This window comes from Canis lupus, chromosome 20, assembly GCF_011100685.1.
Source record: "Canis lupus familiaris isolate Mischka breed German Shepherd chromosome 20, alternate assembly UU_Cfam_GSD_1.0, whole genome shotgun sequence".
Taxonomy (NCBI): domain Eukaryota; kingdom Metazoa; phylum Chordata; class Mammalia; order Carnivora; family Canidae; genus Canis; species Canis lupus.
Genome location: NC_049241.1, coordinates 51,668,979 through 51,695,414, shown reverse-complemented (window position 1 = coordinate 51,695,414; position 26,436 = coordinate 51,668,979). Strand labels below are relative to the sequence as shown.

Genomic DNA, 26,436 nt, shown 5'->3' with positions numbered 1-26,436 from the left:
TCATGGAATTAATAAAGTATTTTTTAAAAGGTAAGGGAAAAGGAAGAATGAAAGAGGACAGAAAGCAAAGAAGGAGGCAATATGTCAGACTTATCCTATGCAATATACCACATAAAAACACCTAAGCACAGCACCACTCAAATCTAGAGTCCTACACTGGAAGTTCAAAATCACATCACCGTTTCCAGGGTAGAATCCACTGCAAACACAAACTTTTTGTGGAAAATGAGGTAAATAAGAAAAATCTCTATGAAATGTCCTAATTCCATAAAATTATACATGTAAAACAGCACAATTTTGATAATGGCAAGCACTTCGATTACAACTGTAGTATCCTTTTCATCCCACTTCTTTATGTGAAAAATAACCAAGTAAATGAATGTGAATATTGACATTTGAAAGGATGATTTTTGAGAAATCCATGTCAGCATCTGATTTGAGTGCTTCCCATCTAATGTTGGTCATCTCAGGAATGCCTATGGGAAGTGCAACCAAAGGCAGAAATTTGGTGCTATAATTAGGGAAGAAAGGCAACAAAGGAGTTACTGAAGAGGCTGTTGAGAAACAAACACAAAGACAAATACAAGCAAGTCACAGGTGCTTTGGAAATAAAGGAAAAGATATCTATTACAAGAGGAGAGTAACCATAAACTTAAATGCACAACGTTTGCATTTGGGACTCACAATGTCCTCTTGGTTCTAAGGCCAGTGGCCCATCACAGCTCCTCTCCTAGGTGAAAAAGCCTTTCCAGGAGGCTCATTACATCCTTGTTGCTCAGGCTGTAGATGGAGTTCAGCATGGGTGTGATCACAGTGCACACCCCTGAGGTAATCAAGCTTCTCTGGTTAGAATGTACCAAGAAAACTGAGCTGGACTGCCAGGCTTCTCCCATAGGAAAAGATCACAGAGCAGTAAGACCTACAGGTGGAAAATGGTTTATATTTTCCCATGAAGAAGACATTCTTATTTAGGAGGAGACAATCCAAGTATGAAAAGAGGAGCTCAGTGAGATCAGCTAACGTTATCAGCACAATAACAATGATGAGGGTATCAGATTGCTGGAATTACAACTTATGGGTTTTGAGATATCAATACTTAAGGCCAGTCAGTGTATTATACATTCCAACACACACCAAGCAGTTAAGACTACAGCCATATTCAAAAGAATCCCTTCCATATCCCAGTCTCCAAACACAAGAGTGTATCTGGGTCACTTCTTTTTAAGTAGGCTCCACACCCAGAGCCCAATCCAGGGCTTGAACTCAAGACCCTAAGATCAAGAACTGAGCTGACGTCAACAGCTGGACATTTAACTGACTGAAACACCCAGGTACCCCATATCCAGGTGACATCTGATCAGGATTTATCATTAAATTTGATTTGAAGTGTACTCTACTGATTTAAGCCAGAAGGAAGGTGACATTAAACTGCTGCAGCCTACAAGGCCACCCATGACATAACTAAAGGCTGCTCAAGTGTTACAAGTACATAAATGTGTTAACTCAAAACTGAAACAAGGTTCTGATGGATTCTGTGTCTCTATCAGTTGTGGCATAAAGTATATCAGAATATCAGGATCTGTCCTAGCCACAAGGTTTCCTATCTCATAGCATGTGAAGGGATGTGAAACTAACCACCATGTCACATGCTAGGTGCAGCTGTTTCTGAACACAGGCAAAGAATAGAATTGCTTTCCCAGGATATGGTGATTTAAGAACAAGAGAACATTCTCTGTTCCCAATCTCTCCACACACTGTCTGAGGTTAAAAATATTTTCTAACCTAGTACTGAGTATGTCGCTCTCTTTCCAGAGTTATGAGATCAGGGTATAACCTCACTGTTTCTAAAGTCTTTCCTGACCCAGAAAGATCAGGTGTGAGAGAAACATTTCAGGAAATCTAGACACATATCCTCCACCTTTGCCAGCATGAGGCACTGCAGATGGACTCTGAACAATGAACTAAATTCAACTGCTCACCATCTTCACAATATTAGACAAGGTCAGTATACACTAGAGGATCCCAGTGGCTTGTATAACATTAAGTCTAACGGTGATAGTCCCACATGGGGCAAGGCTGCAAACCAGGTATAGAAACTAGACTGGACTAGCATTGCTATGAGGGGCAGAGAGCCAGACCATTCCCAAAAATGCTCTGGACAGAGTGGCACATGTTCAAAAAACATCTATGAAGCTACCCTGTAAGTTGAGTTCCATACATCTTCAACTGTGCTCCTCCAGCATGGTTTGTAGGAGACTGATTGCTTTCCCACATCATTTAACTTCATAGACATCTAATTAAGGAGCTCTTTCATGTATTCAATGGGACACCTGTAGACCTGTCCATAGTCCTCATATTCAAGTTTTCCCTCCAATGTCGCTTTTTATGTTTTTGAAATACACTGGAATAACACTTTGTCATGCTTATTATGTACATAAATCCTCAATTTATTGTGCTTAGTGTTTAGGTGTTTAGTCATGGCCATGACTGAAGTTTTCCTCACATTCCTTACAATTCAAAGGGTTGCTCTCTGGTATCAATTTTTACATGTTGAGTTTGGCTTGATTAGATAGTGAAGGCTTTCCCCCAGGCTTTATCTCCAGTGTGACTTCAAATGTGTAAATACTGAAGGTTTTCCCATATTCTGTACAAAGGGTTTCTCTTTACTTTGAATTTGTATGTTTTTGAAGGTTGGAAAACCAAGTGAAGCCTTTCTCACATTCCTTACATTAATATGGTTTCTCTCCAGTATTAATTCTTAAATGTCACATCAGGATGAGAGCACTAGTGAAAGCTTTGTCACAGTACTTACTTTCACAGGGTTACTCTCTAGAGTGATTTCTCAAATGGCTATTAAAATATAAGAAAGTCCTAAAGGCTTCCCCACATTCACCACATCGAAAGGGTTTCTCTGCAGTATGGGGTCTCAGATGTTCATTAAGATATGAGGAATTACTGAAGGCTTTCTCACAGTCACCACATTCATAGGGCTTCTCTCCACTGTGTGTTCGGAGATGTTTTTTAAGGACTGAGGGCCAAACAAAAGCTTTGCCACATTCTTTACATTGATAGGGTTTCTCTCCTGTGTGAATTCTCAAATGTACACTAAGTCGTGAAGAATTAGTGAAGGCTTTCCCACACTCCTTACATTTATAGGGTTTCTCTCCAGTGTGAATTCTTAAGTGTTCATTAAGAATTGAGGAACTACTGAGGGCTTTCCCACATTCCTGGCATTTATAGGGCTTCTCACCACTGTGAGTCTGAACATGTTTACGGAGGACTGACAGCCAAGCGAAGTGTTTCCCACACTCCTTACATTTATAGGGCTTCTCTCCAGTATGAATTCTCAAATGTTCATTAAGAACTGAGGAACGACTCACGGCTTTCCCACATTCCTGACATTTATAGGGCTTCTCGCCACTGTGAGTTCGAACATGTTTACGAAGCAGTGAGGGCCACTGGAAGTGTTTCCCACATTCTTTACATCGATAGGGTTTCTCTCCAGTGTGAATTCTCAAATGCACATAAAGGCGTGAGGATGTAATGAAGGCTTTCCCACATTCACTACATTCAAAAGGTTTTCTTCCAGCGTGAAGTCGAATGATATGATTATTGAGGCACTTGGAATCTGCATAAGACTTCCCACATTGTTTACATTCATGGAGTTCTTGAGCAGTATGTGTCTGCACATGCTCAGTACGGCCTGCAGGGAAAACTGAAGCTTTTAGAAACTGCCTCCATTCATTGAGGTCTCTTCCATTGTGAGTTCTCACATGTGTCTGAAAGCGTGAATGACTAATGAACGTTTTCCCACAGTCCCTGCATTCAAAAGTCTTCTTTGCCATACTAGTTCTCTCATACGCTGTATGTGGAGTCAGGCTGAAAACTTTATCACGCTGATTAAACTCAGAAGGCTTCTCTCTAGTAGAGTTTTTCTTTTGTGGGTTAAGGAAGCCATTGCGGTACTGATTATGCTCAAAAGTGTTCCCTCTATTTTGAGTTCTCACATGTGTCTTAAGGTTTAAATGTTTACTCAAGACTTTTCTACCTTGTTCACAGTCAGAGAGTTCTGCTCCATGGTGGGTCTTTTCCTGTTAATAAAAGGATGAAAGTTGAGGATTTTCAGACTGATTATAAAATTCAACCTTATAATGCAAGAAATAGGATGATGATGACTCTTACCAGTTTTATTACATAAATATAGTTCCTGCTGATTTCTTTCAAATTGAATCAGGGAACTCTTCTGCTAAAAACTGATGCCATCTATGCTACTCTTATGATCATTCCATTGAAATTTCATGAAAATGTGTAAAGACTCAATAATGAGTTATATATCTGGGAATATTTACTTGTAGTATCTAGGAAGCAACAATTTTCACGATAGATTTGGATTATAAATCCCAAATCATCATATGCAGAGTATCTCTGAATTACTTTGTCTATGGTGAATGCCACTTGTCTCAAATGTCTCACACTTGCACTGAATTTTATAACAGGACCACCAATCTTTTTTGAATGTGGAATATAAAAAATATCACTAATCAATCTTACTTTTTGTATTTCAATGGCTGTTTTTCCTCCAAAAAAATCCTGGCGAGATGCTGATTCTTTAGTTTGAGGTCGCATTTCCCATTCTGAAATAAAACAAAAACACAAATTCAAACATCTGCAGAAAGAAATCACAGGCTTAACAATTTTAAACCAAGACTTAGCTTTCTTTTATTTTCACATTGAAAAATGGTGAAATGACAATAAAGAAAAAAGATTTCATCAGTTTGTTTATGGGAAAAATATGACAATAAATGTGTAGGGACAGATTTCCATGGCTTACTAAAAAATAATTTTCTAAAAATCAAATATGATGTCAAATGATAAAATATTATCAAGATAACATTATCAAGTAGACATGTGAAAAATATGTGGACAAGGAAGATACACCAAAATGATGAACTTAATGAACTTAAGAACTAGAAGAGATCATTGAGATCATAGAAATTTTAAGTAAAAGAGTAAAAGAAAGTGAAGATATCCAAAAACATCAGAGATAAATGGCTTCAGCCCTCTGAGACAAAAGGTATCTTAAAAATTGTACACAGGGGCAGCCCCGGTGGCGCAGCGGTTTAGCGCCGTCTTCAGCCCAGGGCGTGATCCTGGAGACCCGGGATCGAGTCCCACATCGGGCTCCCTGCATGGAGCCTGCTTCTCCCTCTGCCTGGGTCCCTGCCCCCGCCCCATCTATCTATCTCTATCTCTATCTCTATCTCTATCTCTATCATCTCTATCTCTATCTCTCATGAATAAATAAAATTAAAAAAAAAAACATTGTACACATTACAGTTGCAAAGATCCCATACTTCAGACCAACCAATGAAGTTTGTAACAATACTCACCTTGGAAAACTCCGGTCTCCACTGTCCTCAGCTCCTGTTGTTCCAACCAAGCAACCAGCTTAGGTTTTGACAGTTGATATTCTGCCAGAGGAAAATGTACTTTTTTTTTTTAAAAAAGATGTTATTTATTTGAGAGACAGACACAGAGACAGCAACAGAGAACATAAGTGGAGAGGTGAGGGAGAAGCAGGCTCCCCACTAAGCAGGGAGCCCGACACAGGGCTCAATCCTAAGACCCCAGGATCATGACCTTCGCCAAAGGCAAATGCTCAACTGACTGAGCCACCCAGGGGCCCCCCGAAAGGTACATTAGAAGAAGCTCATATAAAGAGATGACAAAGCTTCCAATGAATCCCAAACTGTATTTCTAATGAAAGCAATGAAATTATACCAAAAGGACCAAAAGAGGCACATATTTATCTCTTGTAACAAAAGATTAGTTAACTCTAATCCCTAAAAGCCAAATTTGCATAAACATTTATTCAAATAGGAAATAAAGGGGATGAAGAAAGAAGATCTTTCTTCTGATGGGGAAACCACTAGAGCAATGGTCCTCAAACACTGGAGTGCATCACCATCAGGATGGCTCAATGAAACACAGAAGATGGGGCAACAACCCCAGATTTATAATTCAGAAGGTGGAGTCTAATAAGAATGTAAATTCCAAACAGAGTGATGGTGTTGCTGTTGGCCCTAGGACCACATTTACAGAACACCCATTGCAGATTATAATGCATTAATGTTATGTCCAGAGGGCATCACCAAAGCTGGAAACACATTAAGTATATGATATATATCTGAAATGTTGGCAGCCTTACCTACTGAGACCAGGTTCTGGTAGTTCTCCAGCATCACACTTCTGTATAGGTTTCTCTGATTAAGGTCCAGTAATATCCACTCCTCCTGGGTGAAGTCCACTGCCACATCCTCAAAGGTCACTGCAATCTAAACCATCGCACCTGGGTTGGCTTAAGACAAGACACATCTCCACAATGCTCATGGGGGAATGAGGGAAGACTCAAGGTTCTATGGTCCTAGGTACTCTTCTCTCCATCTAGACTCACTCAATGCTCATCTCCACTCATATGGCTTTAATGGCACCTTTTCAGTTTTTGAGTTTATCTGAGAAAAACCAGGGTAGGGGCTCTTACTTCCCTCTATTGCAGTAGATGACTGAATTCTTTGAGAAAAGGACACTTACACCTTCCTTACCAAGTCACAGCACACAGCAAGGTGGAAACTTGCACCTGGTATCCATGAGGTTCAATTGATTAGCAAAATACTGAAACTATATTCAGGGTAATCCCTCTTCAGTATGAGAGTTTCCACTTCCAGGAAAAATTCAACTGGGGATTCAGTCCTTGAATGGGGTTTATTTGTTTTAGGAAGCTCAGGACACAGATGTGCCTAGAAGGAATGTATCCAACTGGTGGATATAAATATGGCATTCATTCTGTTGACTGATATGCTTCTTTAAAATTACCTGATGATAATTTTTCAGCCAGACAGCTACCATCTTTTCTGTCTCTGTGTTTACCTCAGGAAGAAAAAAAGGATCTCTAGAAAGATCTTGGAAGGAAAAAAAAAAATCACTTAGAATACAGCAGGACCATATTAGTCAGAATCACCCACCTGAAAGTCATTCCATCCTAGTTTGAGATTCCCATATATTGCTGCATACTCAAGAAATTTTACATAAATACACACTACTGCCATAAAATACCAGAGTAGCCCTTGCCTCACTTGGAGCCATAAAAGGGACATGCAAGACATACCACCTACAAGGAAAGGGTTCACAGTCTTATTTTACGGGTATGGAAACCTAATCCCTGGGAAATCTGATTCTTTATTTGCCCAAGATAATAAAACTCATCAATGGGATTATGCAGCACCAAGTCCCAAAATACATACACTAGGAAGCTAACTTAGATAACAGCATTCTCTGGCATAATTCAGCTCTTTCTAAGTGAACCAGCAGCCTGACTACTTAGGTCCAGATCCCTGAGGCCTATATTCTGTAGGGTGAACTTTAAGAATCCTCTGAAAATGAGAATCAACGATGACTTACCATGCGTCAAATCAATGGCTGCCATCCTGGGAGAGCGATGTCTGATGCAAAATTTAGTGCCACGATCACTTCAGTGCAATTTAAGAATCTAAGTAAACATGGCAGTCTTCGTTACTCTTGACACAGTGTTAACCTGAAATACTTTTCATATCAATCATTAATCAGCACAAGCATTACTAATCCATCACCAAATAGAAAACATTAATGCATGTTCTCTGCAGATGACATGGGAAATTCACTAAAAGTGTTATAACCTATGGCATGAAAATCAGTAATATCTATTACCATTTCCTGATGATACATACATGACAGATGTCTCACTAGGAGCTGTACATACATCAGCTCACCTGATGTCCCTGATGTGGGACTCGATCCCGGGTCTCCAGGATCACACCCCAGGGTGCAGGCAGCGCTAAACCTCCGCGCCACGGGGGCTGCCCATAAACATCCCCCTTTAAAATAGGTTCATTGGGACGGCTGGGTGGCTCAGCAGTTGAGCCTCTGCCTTTGGCTCAGGGTATGATCCCAGGGTCCTAGGACTGAGTCCTGCATCCGGCTTCCTGCAAGGAGCCTGCTTCTCCCTCTGCCTAGGTCTCTGCCTCTCTCTGTGTCTCTAATGATTAAATAAAATCTTTAACAAAATAAATAAAATAAAATAGGTTTCATTAGCCCTACTTAATAACTGTAAATCTAGATTCACAGAACACTAATCATTAGTCTAATGCCATCCAATTAAGAAAAAGATATCCACAACTGAATGCAATTAGACTTCTCTCAAATGGTTGATATCCTGAGGTTGACTCCCAAGTATGATCAGCCGTCAGCCTAGACCTGCGCTGTACATTTTGTAAGCCAGCAGCCACATATGCTATTGAGTACTTGACATGCAGTCAGTAAAACAGGATTTTAAATTTTATTTACCTTTGATTAAAATTTAAGTTTAAAACCCATATGCAAAAAAAAAATAAAACCCATATGCAGATTTGCCGATTAGAAAACTTATCTATGTTTGGGTAAACTTAAATACTTACATCTACTTTCTCAAATGTACTTATTACATGATTCAAACACATATCAAATACATCTGATGAAAATTTTGTGTCCAATGAATTCTGAATACTTAGTATGACAAGAATTTAAAATACCTCAGTTTTTCTAAGGGTTACATGCTGAAATATTTTGAATAGATGGGTAAAGTATATTATTATATACATGACTTCCTTCTTTTTTATTACAGCTACAGAAAAACTAATCATATACATGGCCTACATTGGCCAACATTGGCCTATAATACTGCTGGATGTTATGAAGAGGAAAAAAATGAAATGTTTTATTTGGTTAACACTGTCAAGCTTCGCTTGATGGAACTTAAGGACTTGAAGCCCTGCACCTCCTTTTTATTTATCATAATTCCTTCATTATTTTCACAAATATTTATGAAACTGTGGTGCTAGGCGCTATGCAGAAAACAGTGAAATATACAGAAAATGTCCCAGGGCTTAATATCCCAACATTCCTTTTTTTTAAAAACACTTTTTTTAAGATTTTATTTATTTATTCATGAGAGACACAGAGACAGAGAGAGAGAGGCAGAGACACAGGCAGAGGGAGAAGTAGGCCCCATGCAGGGAGCCCGACGTGGGACTCGATCCCGGGTCTCCAGGACCACACCCCAGGCTGCAGGCGGCGCTAAACCGCTGCACCATGGGGCTGCCCTATCCCAACATTCCTAAGAGACAAAATATTCATTTATTAATGACAGCCGTTTATCGGTGCTTATGGAGAAAATAAAGAGTGTCCTATATACAAACACAAGTTTATACACAAGTATTTTGGATTGCTTCTTGAACAACATAATGACAGAAATGGAAAATAACTACTGGCTGTTCTAAATAGGACCCAAAATGTTAAGAAAAATAATGCTGGAAGGATTTTACAAAACTCAGAAGATTCTTCCAAGTATTCAACAACCTCAGCAGAGTCTTGTTTGAGGCTCAAAGCAATCAAGGTTTGTCCACTGCCCTTTGCGCTGGCAAAGGAGCAATGCCAAATTAGGCTGTGCTTCATATTGATCTATTTTTTAATTTTTTAAAAGATTTTATTTATTTATACATGAGAGAAAGAGAGACAGAGACACAGGCAGAGTTGAGAAGCAGGCTCCTTGTGGGTAGCCCAATGTGGGACTCGATTCCAGGTCCCCGGGATCACAACCTGAGCTGAAGGCAGATGCTCAACTGTTAAGCCACCCAGGCATCCCCATATTGATCTATTTTATGAGTCTTTCCACAGAACCTCTTTTTCATATTATCACTTCCAAGTTTTTATTTTTATTTCTTTCTTAATGAGGCTTCCTTCTTATTTTAATCTTTTAACCTGATACAGTTAAAAGATAATTCCTATGTTGAAAATTATTGACTCTTTAATAACAGAGAACAGCAGCCCAAACCCTGATCTACAGAATGGGATTCATATTATGACAAATACTGGAAGTTCCACAGTTTTATTACCATAAACCAAATCAACTCTCATAACCCAAGATACCTCATTCAACCAATGAAAAGACCGAAACTCTGAAATAACATGCTTCCACAAACATTGCATCTCAAATGCTTAGTATACATTGCAGGTACTCCCAGGGGTCTCAAACCGACATCGTTTGGGGTGAACAGGCCCAGAAATGTGTTTATTTTGGTGGCACCTGCACTTTTTACCTTTTGTTGTTAGTTTTGTTTTGTTTTTGAGATATAAGTGCTATACAATGAAATACACAGATCTTAAGTATTCTGATGAGCTTCAACACTTATGTTTACTTGTTTAATGAGCAGTACAAGAAGATATAGTATATATTCATTTCCCCAAAAGTCTTCACCCTTCTAGTTCATTCCCTCACCTCCATTCCAGAGGATCATTATCTCATTTGTTAATTACTAGATACATTAAACAGTGTGCACATCAATCACAAATTTATTATTCTAACAATTTTCTTGTTTAGAGAAACAGTAAGGGAGAAAACATTCTTTAAACTACCACTGGACGTGTGGATGTGTCCATTTCTTCTTATATTTCTGTCAAGCATTGGTTTATAGTTTGTGCAACAATATTATGGGATAGATGAAAATTTTTAAATTGTATCATTTTGGAGATACTGAATTTTCTATTATAAACAACTCTCTCTAGTAATGCTTTAGGACAGTGTTGTCTGACATGAGGATCCATTTTCTTTTGGAGAGCTTTTTGCATATTAAGGGTAGCATTATATCTGCCTGAAGGACATTATGACCCAGTGATCACTGACCAAGACCAGGATTCATATCACTCAAAATATATCAATCTAGACTACTTTTAAGTAAGTCTCTAACAAAGTATACCCCAGGTATTAGGAAATGTAGTTAAGTACTCTAGAAATATAAATGTGTGGGGATCTCTGTCTTCAGAGCATTCACCCATTGCAGCCAGGAGCGTCTGCAAATTGAACACTTACTTCCCAAGGATACCTGATATGTCTGCCCATCAGACATAGCTTGGCTATATCCCAGAGATTTTCTTTTTTTTCCCCCCCCCAGAGATTTTCAAATGTTTGTCCAATGCCTGCTGAATACCTCTGCCCCCAGGAAACCCAGTCAACTTTACAATCAAGGGACTGCAATGATACCTTGCAAATAAGATGTGACCCAGTCTTGGGGAGAAGATATCCCTACAAATCTGACCATCCTTTTACTCTGTTCAACTCCAGGATCTAACAGAGTGCTCTTTACATCTTTATGTTACTCTTCCCATGTATATCAAAAAAAATCAAGGAGTGGTTTTTGTCTCTTGATTAGTCCCAGAATTATACAGAAATGAGACAGACAGTGATTGCAGGAGATACACCTGTAAAGATGAGATCTGGGGGTTGATTTCATCAAGTCTTTGGTCTGGAGCCAGTAGCTGAGCTCCTTCAAAGACACTCAGCTGCATTATGAAAATCAAGCTATTACCTATGGCTCATTGTGAAGATGTCCAAACAGAAGCACTTGTGTGAGAGTCCAAGTGAATACCATGCTTAGCTGCTACCTCAGTAATGATGACTACAAAAACTGTGGTGAGGGATAGGTTCTTATGACCGGACTTCCACAGAAAATGACAAGCTCAGATTTACTAAAACAAGCTCAAATCAAACCTCAAGAAAGCTCTTGGAAAAGGACATTTCTTGTGGACACAAGACTGACACTGTTGAAAATCAAACATGAAATTTAATTGTACAAAATTACAAGCAAAATTAGAATGTCTATCTCAACTAGTTGTTCAAGTGAAAATTAGAGCACTGATGAGGGAAGAATGAGAACTTGAAAACTGGAATGAGGACATCCAGTTGGATCAAGCCAAAACTCACAATCTTGAATCCACAAGACACGGACTCTCCCTCATCAGGAAATCTCCTGTCCTTTGGTTTCTGAAATGAGCCTCCCTCTGTTTAAAAATACTGAGGAAATCTCATTTGAGACAGGAGTCTTAGAAGGAAATGCTCCGCCACTTTGGAAAACTGTGTGGAGGTTCCTCAAAGAGTTAAAAATAGATCTGCCCTACGACCCAGCAATTGCACTGCTGGGGATTTACCCCAAAGATACAGATGCAATGAAACACCGGGACACCTGCACCCCGATGTTTATAGCAGCAATGTCCACAATAGCTAAACTGTGGAAGGAGCCTTGGTGTCCATCGAAAGATGAATGGATAAAGAAAATGTGGTTTATGTATACAATGGAATATTACTCAGCCATTAGAAACGACAAATAACCACCACTTGCTTCGATGTGGATGGAACTGGAGGGTATTATGCTAAGTGAAATAAGTCAATCAGAGAAAGACACACATTATATGGTCTCATTCATTTGGGGAATATAAAAAATAGTGAAAGGGAATAAAGGGGAAAGGAGAAAAAATGAGTGGGAAATATCAGAAAGGGAGACAGAACATGAGAGACTCCTAACTCTGGGAAGCGAACTAGGGGTGGGAGAAGGGGAGGTGGGCGGGGGGGTGGGGGTGACTGGGTGACAGGCACTGAGGGGGGCACTTGATGGGATGAGCACTGGGTGTTATTCTATATGTTGGCAAATTGAACACCAATAAAAAATAAATTTACAAAAAAAAAAAAAAAAAAAGGAAATGTTCCTTCTCTTCAAGATCCACCCAAACCACCTGCTACTGCCCCTAGTGACATAATGAATTCACAGTCCAAGGTAACAGGGATACAATACAGTGTAAGATAAAAAAGCCTGCACAATGAAATAGTTCCAACTCCAATAATATGTAGAAAAAAGTAGGGTACCCTGTCGGGGAATAAACTATAAGCATGCCAGACCCAGAAGAAGGGTGGAATGTAACAATAAACTGGGCCAAATTCATTGACATGGGGTACTTATCAGACAGTCTGGGTTTAATGTGTACTAGCTCATGGACCCGGGGAAAGCTCTAACAGCTTACTTGCTTGGAAGGTACCACAGACTCAATGGTGACCTACAGAAATGAGTTCACATGCCTTAACTTCCAAAATAGAATGTGAAAGAGCAAATCTTAGGGAGATAGGAATGTTGCATTGGATTTATCCTATATGATACACAGTCCCCATTCCCCATTGTATGTTGAGGGAATAGACTCTCCACAAAGGTACTGAGAAACAGATAACTCGAGAGCCTCCATCCTAGAAGCCTCTGTGATTGGTCTCCATGATAGATGAGGTATGACTGTAGGGGCTATAACATTGCTAAGATGAACTCCTTGATTTCAGTGGGGAAGATGAGAACCCAAAGTAGCAGAAATCAAGTAAGTGGCGCTGCACTGCCAAAGACAAAGACATAATGGGCACATGCATCAAGAGCACTGGGAATGAAACAGGAATCAGAATGCTTTAGCCTGGGACACCTGGGTGGCTCAGCGGTTGAGCATCTGCCTTCAGCTCAGGGTGTGATCCTGGAGTTCTGGGATCGAGTCCCACATCGGGCTCCTTGTATGGAGCCTGCTTCTCCCTCTGCCTGTGTCTCTGCCTCTGTGTGTGTGTCTCTCATGAATAAATAAATAAAATCTTAAAAAAAAAAAAAAAAGAAAAAAGAATGCTTTAGCCTGCAGAGATTGTTAGTGGTGGCTGACTGACCCCAGCCTAACTGATCCCCTGAAATGAAACAGATAGGCAGCCTATTACAACAGAGATCTGGGCTGCCAGACCTAGCCTAACAGTTTATACAGTACATTTTAGCCATAGTGGGCCAAAGAGCCTCTGTGCTATATTCAAGTCTGTCACTGTGGTTTCAAAGAAGCCATAAACAATATGTAAACCAATGAATATAGTTAAATTTGTCTAAAGGTATATTCACAAAAACAGGTGGAGGACCAGATTTGGCCCCAGGGTCCAGTTTGCCAGCCTGTGTACTAGAATTTTAACATCAGTTACAGAGACTACAGATGTAAGTGGTCTCAAGTCCAATAACCAAAACTCTGATTTGACTTACCACAGTGGAAAAATCACAGTCCCTTATCCAACTTCCAGACATAGGCTGTATCACAAGCTTAGAACTCCTCAGCAAAAGATTTTGCACCACCACCACTATTCATACTATAAACCTTCCTACAGACTCTTCATAAAGGGATGTACAGTCATTTACAGGTGACCATGCATGGGGGAAAAGGAAGTACTCAGTCTCCAAGAGGACACTAATTCCTAAGGATCCAAAAATACCATTATGGCACACCACCAAAGTGGAGGCTTATGGTAGTCAGGTGATTTTTTTAAAGTCTTAACTTCAATGAACTCAGACTGGACCCAGGTGCGGCAAGCACCCACCCATTTGGGTTTCTTTCTTTCCCCTAAACCTGTATATATAATTGGAATTTTTGGCAACTAGCAGAATTCCCTTATCTCTGGCCCATACGGTAAGGAGCATTATGGTAGTAAAAGCTAAAAAGAGGATCCCGGAATTCCCCACCATTGGACATAATAATCCAGAAACAATGCCAAAACTGCAGGGGGAAATGCAAGGGCTAATGCCACCATTAAACTTGCCTGAGGACTGGGAAATAGGGGATTGGCCTTAAAGAAAAAACTATGAGGACATCAACAATCACCTCAAAACCAATTCCAGAAACCTAAACATAAACTGCACTGGGCTGGTATGTTTTCTCTATGCTTGTTGTATTTATTTATATGAATGAATTTATATTACCTAGCCATTCACTTCTTCTAATTTTCATTTCATTCATTTCATTTTCATTAATATACAAGTTATTACAACATAAAATTGCAATTTAGTCTTTAGGTAACTGATTTTCATAAGATTGTAACTAAATTTGAAGAATAGTTACTATGGACTGGGAGGGAGAGAAAAATGACTCTTGATGTACACTTATTCCTTTATGCAACATAAGCTGAAATATACATCACCCTCAAAAGAGTTTGCGAAAAACCTTTTGAAGCCTCTGGATTTGAAGCTGGTAAACTATACATCACGGGCCTGTTTTTGTAAATCAAGTTTTACTGGAACAAAGCCATATTCATTTATTTAATAAGGTCTATGGTTGCTTGTGTGCTACAAAGGCAGAGCCGAGTAATTCCAGGCCTTATGGCCAACAAATCATAACGCACTTAAAGAGGACTGCAACTACCCCTCATTTTGACCTCAAATTTTCTAATTGATTAAGGTCTTCTTTCCAGCTCATCTAACTCAAAAGTCCAAAGCATCCCTGATTCAGCATAAACTGAATCCTCCCGCTCAAGCTATAAGGACTGTCCTAAGCCAGCAAGACCCCATGTGATTGACTTCAAGGCAGTGACTGCCCTGATCTTTGCTCACCTGCAGGTACACACTGACATTTGTCTCACATGTTCCTTATAAAAAAAAAGCTAGAAGTATTTTCATAACTTTGGAGACCATCTTTGAGATGCTACTCCCCTCTCTTCCTGGTATTGCCTCAGTAACATATATTTCTATCTTGTTTCACCACCACTTGTTTCTCTGTCTTTGACTTGCCAGTGGCCAATGGCCAGACCTGTTTTAGAACTCCAGAGACAGGGCAGCCCGGGTGGCTCAGCAGTTTAGCTCCACCTTTAGACTAGGGCCTGATCCCAGAGACCTGGGATGGAGTCCCACGTCGGGCTCCTTGCATGGAGCCTGCTTCTCCCTCTGCCTGTGTCTCTGCTTCTCTCTCTCCCTGCATCTCTCATGAATAAATAAATAAAATCTTAAAAAAAAAAAAAAAAAAACTCCAAAGACAGGTGCTCTTGCACCTCTGAGCCACCCCCCTCCATTATTCCCTTGGCCTTTTCTGAGAGTCTACTAACCTCTGTACCAGACCCAATTACCATATTACAAAATCATGAAATACAGAAGACATTTAAGCACATCATGAATAAAATCATGAAATAAAATCACAAATATCAAAAAGTATAAGTTTCTCAAAGAACATGACTCTTCCAAGTCAGTGTTATGAAGAAACAATAGCTCTGCTCTAGCTTAAAAGAGACTAAGAAACATAAAAAAAAAAAAAAAATGTCATATATAAACCTTAATCACAGCGTAGATCCAAAAACATTCAAAAATATTTTGAAACGATGTGTAACCTTTTAGTTTTAGAGAACATTTTTAATTTTCTTGGGTGAAATCAATGTATTATCTTTTTAGCAGCAAAATATCCTTATCTTTAGGAGATACATCACCAAATATTTAAAGGTCAAGTATCACGCCTGCAATTTAATTCCTTTTTAACAGTCCACTAAAAAGCACATTTCTTTATCCAGAGAGAGCAACCAGACAAAATGAGAAAGTGGGTGACTCTACTTCAACACACATTCATAACATTTCCTTTAGGTTTAAGATTTTACGAAACAAAAATGCTGGGAAAATACACACTTAATCCAAACGTCCTGTTAATGTGAAATTCAATTACTCTAAAAGTGGGGTTAATAATGCCTCCATTGTTTTCTCCGGGAGTCCCCTGGTTTGAGGCTTGGTAGGGATGGACGGGCTTAGGAGGGAGGGATGTAAAGGTAGATGAAAACCTGTTTCTCTTTAGTACAAAGACTTGGGGTGTACGTACGTATACCTCGCTACTGAAATAGGCACACTACGCACATCCGAGAAAGCATATTACCTTCCGACTAAGATTGTGTGCCCAAAAGCAAAAAACGAGCGTGGAAAAAACACATTCTCGGATGAAACATTCTCTTCCACGCGAAAAGGAAGCACAGGCCCTTGTGAACCAACTTTCCCACCTGTCAAGTCCCCGAGGAAGCGAGGACGCGGGGCGGAGTCTGGGTCACTCCCAACAGCAGAACTGCGTTCCCTTCAGGAGAAAAGTCACCCACGTTGCTTGCACACTGGACACAAAGACCCCACGGACGCCCTCACCGCGCGGGTCCACAGCGGTCCCGGGGGGGTACCGCCGGCCCCGGCGGCGTCTCGGGCGAGCTAGGCGCATGCGAACCGCACGGCCCGGCGGCACGGCACGCCGACTGGGGAGCCTGCCTAAACCCGTCCCTGGACTCCATCCTCCTTCCCTCACCTTCACGCCACTCTCACCACTGCCGGCCCACGGACGACCACTACCATCCCGACGCGCTGAACGCCGCAGAGAGGAGACAGCGGAAGAGACCCCGGCGCGCGTGTTACGCCACTTCCGCTTCATGCCGGGACTCGAGGGGCGGGGCTTCATCTTAGACTGCCGAGTGCCGGTCGCCTCCCGCGCGGGCTGAGGGGCTGGCTGGGCTGGGCGCTTGTTCTGAGTCCCGGATGCGGCCGGGAGGACGCGCCAGGGGCTGGAACCAGGTATGTGGACGCGACCCGCGGAGGGCGGGACCGGGCGCGGGGACGGGCCGGGGTGACGAAGGGCGAGGCCCAGCGCTGGTTTGGCCGGTCAAGGACGCTCGTGTGCTCACCCCGTAGCCTGCGCAGTGGAAGGTTTCCTGCCTGCCTCCCCGCACCTCCTCGAGCATTTACGGTCGTGGTCCCGAGAATCCAACAGTCCATCCCGGTCTTAGGCCTTTACTTCCTCTGTCATTGGAGTCGGACACCCTTCTAAAGTCTGGTCGTTGATGCCCTTGTTTCATCGTCATGACATTTCCTGTTAATCTTTCCTTTTTCTGTGTCAGGTATGCATATCTGTTTTTGTTTTTGTGACACAGCACTGATCCCAGGCGCTGTTCTCTTCTTCACGCAAGGTTATAAAGTCTCCCCTTAATCTTGTTGGCGGTGGTGTTCATTGGGTGGCCTTTGTGCAGTGAATAAAGATCTTTTTTTAAACTAGATTGGGTATCCCATCTATTCAAGACTTACGGGTGGGGAGTGGGGGGGAGGAATGGACGAAATAGGTGAAGGGGATTAAGAGGTACAGTCTTCCAGTTAAAAAAAAAATTATTAAGACAGAGGATGTAAAGTCCCCACATATGGAATATAGTCAATGTAACATTTCACGACTCTTTGTATGGCGACAGCTGTTAACTAGACTTACTGTAGTGACCATTTCACTCTTTGTATATATGTTAAATCACTGTGTACTACCGAAACTAATCGAATATTGTATGTCAGTTGTACAATAAAAAGAGAAACGTCTTGTTCATGCGCATCATCAAATGTGTTTTATGGACCGATTGAATTGATCATGTCTGTATTGAATTGATCATGTCTGTTGCTATGTTAATGTTTCATCTTTCATTGTACAAACATTTAGTGGGTTTTTTTTTAACATCTCCAAAATATCAAATTTATTAACATTATGAAAGTTAAAGAAACTAATTGTGTCATGGACTGGAAGGTGACTTAGTAATTCCCTCTCATTTCCAAACCTCATCAAGCAGTCACTGTATTTATGAGGTAAGTCAACTGAATGCTTGAAATCTAGATACATTTTAAGATCTTCAGTTTGTCCTATTGAATGTTAACAATACTGACATAAATAAATCCCTTCAGATAAATGCGAATTTAGAGTTTGCAATATTCTAACATACTTGAAAAGCCTTTCAGAGTCATCACATACATAAGGAAAAATTTTAGTATGTTCAATAGCAACATACCTGGTAACATTTGTATGAAGTCTACTATGAAAACCACATACTTGACATACAAAGAAGTTTTAACATTTGTCAAAGGCAATTTTGCAAGCACCTCGGTGGCTCAGTCAGTTAAGCATCCAACTCTTGATTTGGGGGTCAGGTTGTGATTTCAGGGTCATGAGATCAAGCCCTGAGGCCCATGTCAGGCTCTGCACTCAGTGGGGAGTCTGCTTTAGATTCTCTCCCTCCCTCTTCTGGTGCCCCTCCCCCTGCAGATGCTCTCTCTAAATAAATAAAACCTTTTTTTTTTTTTTTTTTTAACTATATGTACCACTTTTTTTTTGGACAGAGGCTGCACTGTCCATGTTCTCCATTGTTATACTTATGATCACTTAATTTATGTGCATGTTCATTTACCACATGGTTTTACAAGTCTTCTGGATTGTTGGTTTCATGTTTACAAAACTGACACTAGTACTGTCATCACAGCTGTACTCTTGGAAATGTAGGTTGAATTCACTGCTTGAGAATAACTGTACATTGCATTGCTCACACCAATAAAGGTCACTAAATTGGGTGTCTACAGTGTGCCAGCTGAGGTTCTCAAAAATCACTGTTTTATAATTACAGTTACAAATTACAGTTACAAATGTAGGGATCCTCTTCATGCAGTTTGGTGTGTTCGATCAGAAGTATGTTGGTAGAGAAACTTTCCTTGCATATTTGACACGTGTTTCAATCAGTACACTTACGCTTCAGCATCATATGCTGTTTTATAGCAGAAAAATATTTGCTGTTGAATTCACAAAGTTCACATTTATAGGGGACACTCCTATTAGCTCTCAGTAAAAGTCACTTCTGCTGGGCAGTCACATTCAAACTTGGCTCATGTCAAGAATTTTGCAAACTTTAGCTGGTGGCTTCCTTATCAGTTTGGCCTTGGAGACTCTCAGAGGAATTGTTTCCTGTCTCTATATCATAGTCTTCAGAAATTGCATGCACTTCTGCAACAATTGGGACATCTTCAGTAGTGTGAACTTCTGTAGGACTCTACTCTTGAGTTTGTTGGTTGACCAATTCAAATGAGTCACACTCTTGATCACAAATTTCAATTTTCTGTACAAAATCCAGTGTGGTATAGAATTCTCAGTACAGGGATCCCTGGGTGGTGCAGCGGTTTGGCGCCTGCCTTTGGCCCAGGGCGCGATCCTGGAGACCCAGGATCGAATCCCACATTGGGCTCCCGGTGCATGGAGCCTGCTTCTCCCTCTGCCTGTGTCTCTGTCTCTCTCTCTCTCTGTGACTATCATAAATAAATAAAAATTAAAAAAAAAAAAAGAATTCTCAGTACAGGACTGGGAACCAGATAGTTATGATTTCTATTTCTGACCTTGATTCCATCTGTAAATTTTGACAAATCATTTGATGTCTCTGTATCAGAGTCATCATCTTTGTTGCCAAAATATCTCATCTGGTTGTCTCATAGAACAAGTACTATAACTAATCAGAAAAAAAAAATTCCGGGATCCCTGGGTGGCGCAGCGGTTTGGCGCCTGCCTTTGGCCCAGGGCGCGATCCTGGAGATCCGGGATCGAATCCCACGTCAGGCTCCCGGTGCATGGAGCCTGCTTCTCCCTCTGCCTGTGTCTCTGCCTCTCTCTCTCACTGTGTGCCTATCATGAATAAAAAAAAAAAAAAAAAAAAAAAATTTAAAAAAAAAAAAAAAAAAAAAGGAAAAAAAAATTCCATTGAATCTATCTGCAATTCTGCTTATTCCAGAGGAATCTAAGTAAAAGAAGAGTGTAATGTCTTATGTCTTATTTTTTCTTGTTTTAGGGTATTCGTTCATAGCTTTTCAATTTGGTATAATTCTTAATACTACAGTGAGAAAACATGAATTACAGAGAAGCTTGCACAGATGCTAAAATATGCCAGGACCTTGGGGCTGCAGCACTATGGCTCCTGGACACTCCCCCAGCCTGGCCCCTCTCCCTCCTGCATGCCTCAGACCCTGCCTTCCAGGCCCCCTATATAAAGATTTAAGTGTTATATAGGCGAAGAAGTCTGGCTTTTTAAATTTTTTAATTTATTTATGAGAGTGAGAAAGAGCATGGGTAGGGGCAGGGGGAGAGAATCTCAAGCTGACTTCCTGCTCAGCAAGGAGCCCAATGCAGGGCATGATTCCACGACCCCAATATCACAACCGAGCAGACACCAAGAGTTGGACCCTTAACTGAGCCAAAACCAAGAGTTAGACCCTTAACCAACTGAGCCATGTGAGCGCCCCCCCAAAAGTGTTTTTAAAAGACTATCTGCCTTGGGGATCCCTGGGTGGCTCAGCGGTTTGGCGCCTGCCTTTGGCCCAGGGCGCGATCCTGGAGTCCCGGGATCGAGTCCCACATCGGGCTCCCGGCATGAAGCCTGCTTCTCCCTCCTCCTGTGTCTCTGCCTCTCTCTCTCTCTCTATGTCTATCATAAATAAATAAATCTTTAAAAAAAAAAAAAAGACTATCTGCCTTGATTTTAACCCTTTTTAAACTATATCTTATTCAGATTTTATAATTTTTTCTTAAATATATTTAAAGATCTTTAAATCTCTAATCTGCATGGAATATATTTTGACATGTAGTGTGTGGTAGTGGATCCAGTGACAATTTTTCTCCAGAACACATGGCTAATTGTTTTAGTACCACTTACTGGTAAGCTAATTGGCATACTGAATAGGAATTCCACCCTTATTTAAAAAACAATTCTTGGGCAGCCCCGGTGGCTCAGCAGTTTAGCGCTGCCTTTGGCCCAGGGCATGATCCTGGAGACCCGGGATTGAGTCCCACGTTGGGCTCCCTGCATGGAGCCTGCTTCTCCCTCTGCCTGTGTCTCTGCGTTTCTCTTTCTCTTTCTCTCTCTCTCTCATAAATAAATAAATAAAATCTTTAAAAAATATATAAAAAATAAAAAACAATTCTTATAAATATCTATCAGTTATAAATTCTTATAAATATCTATCTTATGTACTAGTCATATATATGTACATACCTCATTCTTGATTATGGTAGCTTTATATGTTTTAATATTTCATGGTAGGTAATATTTGTTGCATGTAACTGCAGTAAATGTTCAGCTTGGAATTCTTCACAGGTCAGCTGGTAGAGTATGCAGACAGGTGGTATTGGTATTAGGGTCTATGCATTTGAAGGAGAAAACACTTCTTTCAGTCTTTGGAGGCTGCTTTCACTACATAAAGACCTCCTGCTGGGTTTCAGGGCTGGTGGTTTTGCCTCTGGGACCATAGTTGAGTTGTGTTGGAGCCATGTAATACAGCTGCTTCTGGATCTGTAATATAATCTGTGGAAATCCAATTAGTAGGGAAATGGACTTTTTCTGGGTAGACAGAACTGCCTTCTGGGCCTTGGTCAGTAGGGCTGGCACTGGGGCAAGCATTCTCTTCAGGATCCACAGTGGCTATTTTCCAAGTTGTGTGGAAAAGTATGGCTCTCTCACTAGGCGTGCGTGAATGGCCCAACACAGGTGAGGGGCTGGAGCCATGTCATAGAACTGCCTTAGGGTCTACATGACCAAGTTCTGTAGATTGCCTCAGTGGGCACTGATGGATGAGTCTCCCCCTGGGTCCTTGGGTGAGCATGATTCCTTCTACATCATGGCTCAGACTGTCTGGAGCTGGGCATGGGGCTGCTTCAAGATCTGCAATCAGACCAGGTCAACAGGCCTGCCTTCAGGGTCACAGATGGACATAGCTGAGAGAGGCTGGAACTGGATTATAGGCTGGCTGCTCAAGGTCTGCATCTTAGAGGCCTATTATCTGAGAGGCATGGGTGGATGTGTCTCCTTCTGGAGTCTGAGGGATAGTGCTAGTGCCAAGGCCAAATGGGACTATAGTCAAGTCCACATGGGGATGTGGCTATTTCCAGGTATGTGAGTGGGACCATGGTCAACAAGCCGAACATCTGGGCATAGGTCTGCCTTCTCAAAATGTTCCTCCTTGTTCTTGGGCTATAACGGGGCTTTATACCTGAATTCCAAAACTCCCACAAATGGAGGGGGCCTAGAATTTGGAAAAGGCAAGGAAAGAGACTTCCTCAGCACCTCCAGAAAGAAAACAGTCCTGCTGATGCATTTTAGACTTCTGACTTCCAGAAATGTAAAATAATAAATTTGTATAGTTTTAAGCCACTAGACTTATGGCAATGTGTTACAGCATCAATAGGAAATTAGTACACCTTTCTTCCAAAATCTGCCCATCTATTGCCACTGGTCAGGTCAGGTCCCCATCTTCTCTCCCCTTCAGCAGTCTCCAAACTGTTCCCTCTGCCACTAATTTTTCCCATTAAGAGCAATCCTAAGGTCCTCATACTATATCTGTGATTACAGCATGGCCATAGTGCTCCATTGCTTTCAAAGTCCTTAATTTGTCAAATTAGATTCTCTCTCTCTCTCTTTTTTTTTTTTTTTTTTTATTCCTAGAGCACAATGGGGAGGAAAGGGAAAAGACAGAGGGAGAGAGAAAATCTCAAGCAGGCTTCATGCCCAGCATGAAGCCAATGCAGGGCTTGATCTCACAACACTAAGATCTAAGATCTGATCTTAGGTTGATCAGATGCTTAACCAACTGAACCACCCAGGCATCCCTCAAATTAGATTCTCAATAGTCTGTCCTCTATCCACATATCTAGGCTTATTTCTAATAACTCAGTCATCAGTTCCATATATCCTCCTGAAATGCCTTAATCTCAAATTTTCCATGTTTATGTGTATGTGGTTCCTTTCTCCTCTTGTTCCAACTCTCCTCTCTACTTCCTACCCAAACCCATTCTTCAGTTGAATTTCTACTGATTGTTTGTTAACTCAATCCTCAAGTGTACTCTCCTGTTAGAAGTTTTTGCTGAATCCCAAGTGTTGGTGATGTGGGAAATGTGGAACTATTTATTGTTCATTGGTCATGGGAATGTAAAATAGTGGAGCCACTTTGAAAAAAAGTTTAGCAGATTCTTAAAAATGAAACATCAATTTACCATGTAACTCAGTAATTACACCATGAGTTATCTACCCCAGAGGAATGAAAATACACATCAATACAGAGATACATACAAAAGTTCATAACAGATTTATTCATAATAACCCAAACTGCAATATCCAAGTGTCTACCTGCTGATAAATGAATAAACAGAGGTATATTTATATGTTTGAGTATTACTCTGCAGTTATAAGAAACAAAATACTGGTGTATGTTTTCCACATAGATAACCCTCAAAAACCATTATGCTAAGTGAAAGAAGCCAGAATCAAAAACCCATATATTGTATGATTACATTTACATAACATATCTAGAAAAAGCCAATTTCTAGAGATAGGAAGCAGATAAGGTATTGCCTAGGACTGAGGTGGGAGTGGACATTAACTGCAACTGGAGACCAAGGGAAATTTTGGAGTGATAGAAATGTTCTAAAACTGCATTGTGGCAATGGTTGCATAACTATGTTTACTGAAATTACTGAATTTACATTTTGAATGGGTGAAATTCGTGGTATGCAAATTTTACCTCAGTAATTTCATTAAATAAATATATTCTCTGGAATTACTTGAGTTGAAAACTTTTACCTTTTTCTTAAGATTTTATTTATTCATGAGAGACACAGAGCGAGAGAGAGAGAGGCAGAGACACAGGCAGAGGGAGATGCAGGCCCCACAAAGGGACCCCGATGTGGGACTCGATCCCGGGACCTCAGGATCACACCCTGGGCTGAAGGCAATGCTAAACCGCTGAGCCACCTGGGCTGCCCTACCTTCTTTTCAACAGGCTCTTTTACACACCAATATTATTATGCTCACAATTTTGTACGGCAATCATATTTACCTCTTTGGTCTCCTCCTCAATTTGCACACAGTCAATAATTAAACATAGCTTGAAATGTAGTGGAATCAAAGTGAGTCAAAGCTACCCCAATATTGCTGAAAGATTGTGTTTTTTTCAATAATTTGAGGATCTAATTATGTATGTATTGAATTCTTGGTTTTTGTTCAGTTTGGTTTTGTCCCAAAAGTCATTAGTTCCATCCATGATGTTGTTTTAATACCCATCACAATCTTTACTACCTCACTTTCTTTGGGTTCCTCAGAAGAAGACACTGAGCCAGTGATTCATTAGCAAGCACATTACTGGAAGAAGCAAGGAACAAGCACATGGGTTAGGGAGAAGAGAAGTAATACAGGGAAGGAAATATATCCAATAAAGTATGCCCTAAGTCAGCTCCCACAAAAACTAAGCACAGTTTTCATCCTGTGAGGAAATATTGGAAAGTGGCACAAAATGGAAATATGAGAATTATTCTAGCTAATTGGTGAAGAAGATGGTGTACTTCACACCTCTTCATCAAATGCAGTCCTTGGTGGATCATAATTCCCTGTTACTTCTTACCCCATGTACCTGTTGCTGAGCATCGGCAGTCAGATTGGTATGCAATGGAGAAAGTGAAATCCCTGGGATCCCTGGGAATGGAGGAGAAATGCTGATAGCTTCTGTTACTCTACTCTTCACTGCAAACTCATTTCTTTCAAAATTCTTTTTAACAAGTAAAGTGACTTCTGAATACACAATGTCCCCTTGGTTCTGAAGCCAGTGGCCCATCACATACAAAGGGTTCCTCGACTGTGGAGTCTTGCCAGGGCGCCCTTCACATCCTTATTTCTCAGGCTATAGATGAAGGGATTCAGCATGGGGGTGACCACAGTATACATCACTGAGCCAATGGAGCTCTGGGAAGAATGAGTTGCAGAAGGACTGAAATAGAGCCCCAGGCTTGTCCCATAGTACAAGGAGACCACAGAGAGGTGAGACCCACAAGTGGAAAATGCTTTATATTTTCCTGCTGCAGAGGACATTTTCATTAAAGAGGAGACAATCAGAGAGTATGAAAAGAAGATCCCACTGAGAGGAAACACACCCAATATGACAGTGGACACATACAAGAAGATGTTATTGATGAGGGTATCAGAGCAGGCCACCTTGAGGATCTGAACCACTTCACAGAAGAAATGTGGAATTTCTGTGCCTGGACAGAAGGTCAGCTGCCTCACCAGTAGGACATGAATCAGGGAGACCCAGAAAATGATAAACCAACACATCAGAACCAGCAAGCCACACAGCCGTGGGTTCATGATGATTGTGTAGCGCAGGGGGTGGCAGATAGCCACAAACCGGTCATAGGCCATCACGGTCAGGAGGAAACCATCCATCCCGGCAAAAATCATAAAAAAATACACCTGAATGAGGCATCCAGTGTAGGAGATGTCTTTGCTGTGTGTCTGGATGTTTACCAGCATCTTTGGGACAGTGGTAGAGATGAAACAGATATCAACAGAAGATAGATTGGAGAGGAAGAAGTACATGGGAGTGTGGAGATGGGAGTCAGAGAGGATAGCCAGGATGATGAGCAGATTTCCCAGCATGGTGACCAGGTACATGAAGAGAAATAAGCCAAAGAGGAAGGGCTGCAGTTCTGGATCATCTGAGAGGCCCTGGAGGAAAAATTCTGACACTCTGGTATGGTTTCCTGCTTCCATGTAGCTGATGTGCCTGCTGGAGAAGGAACTGAAAGCAATCTTCAGTGAATAGCCAACTGGCACATCAGCCAGTCATCACCTTACAATACCACCTTTAGGTGGATATCCTTCACCCTCCATTCATTCTTCCAAAGGCAAAGAGTCATTCACTTAGCCAAATGGTAGCTCATTTTCAATCTAAATGTACTTAGGTATCCTTTTAAAAATTTAGCAGACATCTCCTTTTATCTCCTATTCACTGATCTAATTCTGTTTGAGGCCATGGACATAAACCAATTTCTTCATGGTATGACCATTCGAAATAAGTGAAGACATCAAAAGTCTTTCTTTGTTAATCTCCATTATTCAGATATCTCTATACTAATTATCAATGTGGATTCGCA

General features: G+C 40.9%; 2 protein-coding genes and 1 pseudogene across 5 annotated transcripts; all 3 read right to left on the bottom strand.

The window, feature by feature from the left end:
• Positions 1 to 601: 601 nt before the first annotated feature.
• LOC100684878 (zinc finger protein 426) lies at positions 602 to 17,098 on the bottom strand. Of its 4 annotated transcripts, none has more exons than XM_038567379.1 (7): positions 16,990 to 17,098; positions 7,459 to 7,546; positions 6,874 to 6,959; positions 6,209 to 6,335; positions 5,391 to 5,489; positions 4,552 to 4,634; positions 602 to 4,091 (listed from the first exon to the last, which is right to left on the bottom strand). In XM_038567379.1, the coding sequence occupies exons 2-7, from the start codon at positions 7,481 to 7,483 to the stop codon at positions 2,823 to 2,825; spliced, it is 1,689 nt and encodes a 562-aa protein (XP_038423307.1). In that variant the 5' UTR covers positions 7,484 to 7,546; positions 16,990 to 17,098; the 3' UTR covers positions 602 to 2,822. The 4 variants fall into 4 exon arrangements, with proteins under 4 accessions (XP_038423307.1, XP_038423305.1, XP_038423308.1 ...); XM_038567377.1 differs by having other exon boundaries at positions 7,459 to 7,599; positions 16,990 to 17,083; XM_038567380.1 differs by having other exon boundaries at positions 5,391 to 5,471; positions 7,459 to 7,599; positions 16,990 to 17,083.
• Positions 17,099 to 18,796: 1,698 nt separating this feature from the next.
• On the bottom strand, positions 18,797 to 21,916 carry LOC100685016 (annotated as a pseudogene).
• Positions 21,917 to 25,117: 3,201 nt separating this feature from the next.
• Positions 25,118 to 26,053, bottom strand: OR7D7 (olfactory receptor family 7 subfamily D member 7). The gene has a single exon (NM_001388988.1). The coding sequence runs from the start codon at positions 26,051 to 26,053 to the stop codon at positions 25,118 to 25,120; it is 936 nt and encodes a 311-aa protein (NP_001375917.1).
• Between the last annotated feature and the right edge of the window lie 383 nt (positions 26,054 to 26,436).